We start from the raw sequence: 1453 nt of genomic DNA on the forward strand, positions 1-1453 counted from the left end.
GGTACGCTCGAAGGATCTCGAACGCTGATGATTCATCACAGCGCCTGTCAGCAAAGTAGCGATGCGAGGAAACCAAGTTATATGTGGACAAAAAAACAAACACGCGTCTAAAGCTGCTACGTGAGCATGAACACTTTCACAAGTATAAAGGCAAATATCGATCATGTCGGAAGCTATTCGACGGATGTCAAAGGCGGCGATATAAATGTAGTCCAGTTTGAAGCGAGAGCGCTGATGTTGAGTGGATCTAAACTGACTTTCGCGTCCCTCCATCGTCGTCGTCGTCATTTTTTTAGTGTTGTTGTTGTTTTGTTGTAGTTGTCTTTGTCTTTGTCGTTATTGTCTTGGTCGTTGTCTTTGTCGTTATTGTCTTTGTCGTTATTGTCTTTGTCATCGTCTTTGTCGTCTTTGTCGTTATTGTCTTTGTCGTTATTGTCTTTGTCGTTGTCGTCTTGGTCGTTGTCGTCTTGGTCGTTGTCGTCTTGGTCGTTGTCGTCTTGGTCGTTGTCGTCTTGGTCGTTGTCGTCTTGGTCGTTGTCGTCTTTGTCGTTATTGTCTTGGTCGCTGTCTTGGTCGTTATTGTCCTTGTCGTTATTATCCTTGTCATTATTGTCTTTGTCGTTATTGTCTTTGTCGTTGTCTTTGTCGTTATTGTCTTTGTCGTTATTGTCTTTGTCGTTATTGTCTTTGTCGTTATTGTCTTTGTCGTTGTCGTCTTTGTCGTTATTGTCTTTGTCGTTATTGTGTTGGTCGCTGTCTTGGTCGTTATTGTCCTTGTCGTTATTGTCCTTGTCGTTATTGTCCTTGTCGTTATTGTCCTTGCCGTTATTGTCTTTGTCGTTATTGTCTTTGTCGTTATTGTCTTTGTCGTTATTGTCTTTGTCGTTATTGTCTTTGTCGTTATTGTCTTGGTCGTTGTCTTTGTCGTCATGGTCTTTGTCGTTATTGTCTTGGTCGTTGTCTTTGTCATTATTGTCTTGGTCGTTGTCTTTGTCATTATTGTCTTGGTCGTTGTCTTTGTCGTTATTGTCTTGGTCGTTGTCTTTGTCATTATTGTCTTGGTCGTTGTCTTTCTCGTTATCGTCTTGGTCGTTGTCTTTGTCGTTGTCTTTGTCGTTATTGTCTTGGTCGTTGTCTTTGTCGTTATTGTCGTCGTCGTCGTCGTTGTTGTTGTTGTCAAGACACGCTAACAGCATGCAAAATAAACAAAATACCGGGATAGACATCATCTTAATAAATACATAAATGGCAAGAGAAAAGGTTCTAGCACTGCGAGACATAACGCAACACGTCAAACACAAACTGAGGCAAGGAGCACCACAGACGAGAGTGAAGTCTCGCGACTGCAGGAAGCTGGGAATAAAGCAGACTGTTGGCCATTAGTAGTATGCAAATCAGGCCCGATGAAAAAAAAATCTCTTTATGACAATAGCGTGAGAAGAGAACCCCAAAA

At 41.8% G+C, this 1453-nt stretch overlaps 1 protein-coding gene across 1 annotated transcript; it reads right to left on the reverse strand.

The window, feature by feature from the left end:
• Positions 1–311: 311 nt before the first annotated feature.
• On the reverse strand, positions 312–1196 carry LOC119440539 (uncharacterized protein DDB_G0290685-like; the record flags this gene model as incomplete). Its single annotated transcript, XM_037705437.1, has 1 exon — positions 312–1196. A coding segment is annotated over exon 1 (885 nt), but the record flags the coding sequence as incomplete, so codon positions are not given.
• Between the last annotated feature and the right edge of the window lie 257 nt (positions 1197–1453).

The sequence above is a fragment of the Dermacentor silvarum genome, chromosome 2 (assembly GCF_013339745.2).
Source record: "Dermacentor silvarum isolate Dsil-2018 chromosome 2, BIME_Dsil_1.4, whole genome shotgun sequence".
Lineage (NCBI taxonomy): Eukaryota > Metazoa > Arthropoda > Arachnida > Ixodida > Ixodidae > Dermacentor > Dermacentor silvarum.